This window comes from Egretta garzetta, unplaced genomic scaffold, assembly GCF_000687185.1.
Source record: "Egretta garzetta isolate BGI_Z169 unplaced genomic scaffold, ASM68718v1 scaffold733, whole genome shotgun sequence".
Lineage (NCBI taxonomy): Eukaryota > Metazoa > Chordata > Aves > Pelecaniformes > Ardeidae > Egretta > Egretta garzetta.
Window position 1 is genome coordinate 144,538 of NW_009259186.1, and position 2,220 is coordinate 146,757.

At 54.5% G+C, this 2,220-nt stretch overlaps 1 protein-coding gene across 1 annotated transcript in view; it reads left to right on the plus strand.

Moving 5' to 3' along the window:
• The window catches only part of LOC104123449 (carboxypeptidase A2), a 9,382-nt gene extending 9,084 nt beyond the window's left edge, over positions 1 to 298 (plus strand). Inside the window, 1 exon segment of the mRNA XM_009635700.2 lies at positions 111 to 298. Within this exon segment, the coding sequence (XP_009633995.1) occupies positions 111 to 298 (188 nt within the window).
• The last annotated feature ends 1,922 nt before the right edge of the window (positions 299 to 2,220 follow it).

Consider the following 2,220-nt stretch of genomic DNA (forward strand, 5'->3'; position numbering starts at 1 on the left):
TGGGCTGGGGGAGCTTAAAGGGCTTTTCCAACCCAAACCATTCTGTGATTCTATGGCAGCAGAACTCAAATCAATCCTCTGTTCACGACTCTTCTCCCTTTCTCTTTCAGACCAAGCCAGTGGAGGCAGCATCGACTGGAGCTACGATTACGGCATCAAATACTCTTTCGCCTTTGAGCTGCGAGACACGGGTCGCTATGGTTTCCTCCTGCCAGCCAACCAAATTATCCCAACCGCAGAGGAGACCTGGCTGGGTCTGAAAAAAATCATGGAGCACGTGCGAGACAATCCATACTAAAAGCTGGGGTGGGAATCAGCTGTCTGTAGCGGCGAGCTCATAAATCCTCTTCCCTTGGTGTGCTCGAGACAGCTGTGACGATACGGCACCTGGCTGAATGAAAGCCCGGTGTGCGTTCTTCCTACAGCAATACATGTCTGCATACACAAGATGTTTCATGCTTGTCTTGTTCACTGCATCTCTGCGTGCGTGGTAGAACCCTTAGAAGGTGTCACAGATTTTAGGACTCGGTTGCAGTCCGCCTCGATGAGACACGGTAGGAACAGTGACAAACAGGAGGATGGAAGATGTGACCGTTGGCTGGCCGTTTAGATGTCTGAGTGAGATGAAGAGAGCAGACCAGAAGTCAGCTGAGGGACTTGTGTCAGCGCAGAGCCTGAGGGAGATTAAGCACAGAGAGGTGTTCTGGGAAAGGAGGAGATGCTCATCCCCTAGCTCGTGACTGCAGCAAACTGCCCGGCCTTGTGCCCTCTGCACCTCCGTCTCTATTAGTAAATGCAAAATGCATTTGCTCCGAGCAACGCTGGCCCTTAGCAGGGTGTCAGACACCTGCAAAGCTCCCTGCCCGCTCAGCCACCCCCTCCTCACAACCAGCCCCGTCACCAGTGCGGAAGGAAACTGGCTCCCAGGGTGGTGGGTGCAGGTTTTCTAAAGCCTTCCTGAAATTTGTGGATTGAAGGTGGTGTGGAACTCTTCAGAGCTGCTGAAGTGCTTGAATGATAAACCAGATCATCTGGGCCGTTAATTGCTCCAGTACTGCAGTGTAGCCACAGCTGGGGGGGATTACACGAGCCTGCCTTGTGCTCCGCTCTGGTAGCATCTAGCGAGTTCAGAGAGGACTGAGAAGAATTTCTTTTTTTGTGCATAACCGCTCCGTGCTGCTGCTCTCGTAAACCTGGGGGCTCTGACAGAGCTCACTTCCAGAGGAGAGCAACCAAGCTGGTGAGGGGTCTGGAGCACAAGTCATACGAGGAGCGGCTGAGGGAACTGGGGTTGTTTAGTCTGGAGAAGAGGAGGCTGAGGGGAGACCTGATCGCCCTCTACAACTGCCTGAGAGGAGGGGGTAGGGAGGGGGGGTCAGCCTCTGCTCCCCTGGAACAGATGATAGGATGAGGGGGAATGGTTTGAAGCTGTGCCAGGGCAGGTTTAGGCTGGACATTAGGAAAAACTTCTTCACAATGCTCTGGAATGGGCTGCCCAGGGAGGTGGTCGAGTCCCCATCCCTGGAGGGATTTAAAAGAAGGATGGATGAGGTGCTGAGGGACAGGGTTTAGTGGTGGGATGGCAGGGTTAGGTTAAAGGTTGGACTCGATGATCTCAAAGGGCTTTTCCAACCAAAGTGATTCTGTGATTCTGGGGGGGTCTCTTTGGTGCCAGGCATTCAAAAACTGGATGCAGTTGTCATCAAGACACGCACTTACAAGAAGAGGGCCCAGGTGGCCTCAAGAACTGGATGGTTGGATGGAGCTTCAAAGCCAGGGTGAGACCACAGGTTGACAACCCCAGCCGAGGCTCCTCGGGCTCTGCAGCTCCTGCCCACCACTTCCCACGGAGGTCCCCACTCTGGTGGCAGGAGGTCAGCTGCATCTGGGAGCCAACCGTGTGCCCTGGGCCCTCCCCATCAGCAGGGTTTTCTCAGTGATATTTTTATCACCGGCTGATGGAAGGGATTTTGGAAGGGTGGGTCAGTTTGGGAAGCAGATGCCACCAGCTGGGGCCATGAGTGGAGGGGATGAGGACATGTGCAGGGAGGACCGGCTGCCCCGTGCTCGGGTTTGCTTTCCAAAAGGGCTACATTTAACCCAAACCCAAGCCCAGGTGGTGCTTCCCGCTGCCTCAGCTGCACCTTCACCTTTCTTTTCCCTGCCTCGTGGCCTTTGAGTCTGACCTCACATTCTGCCCGCTGGGTCAGGCGTGTTTGC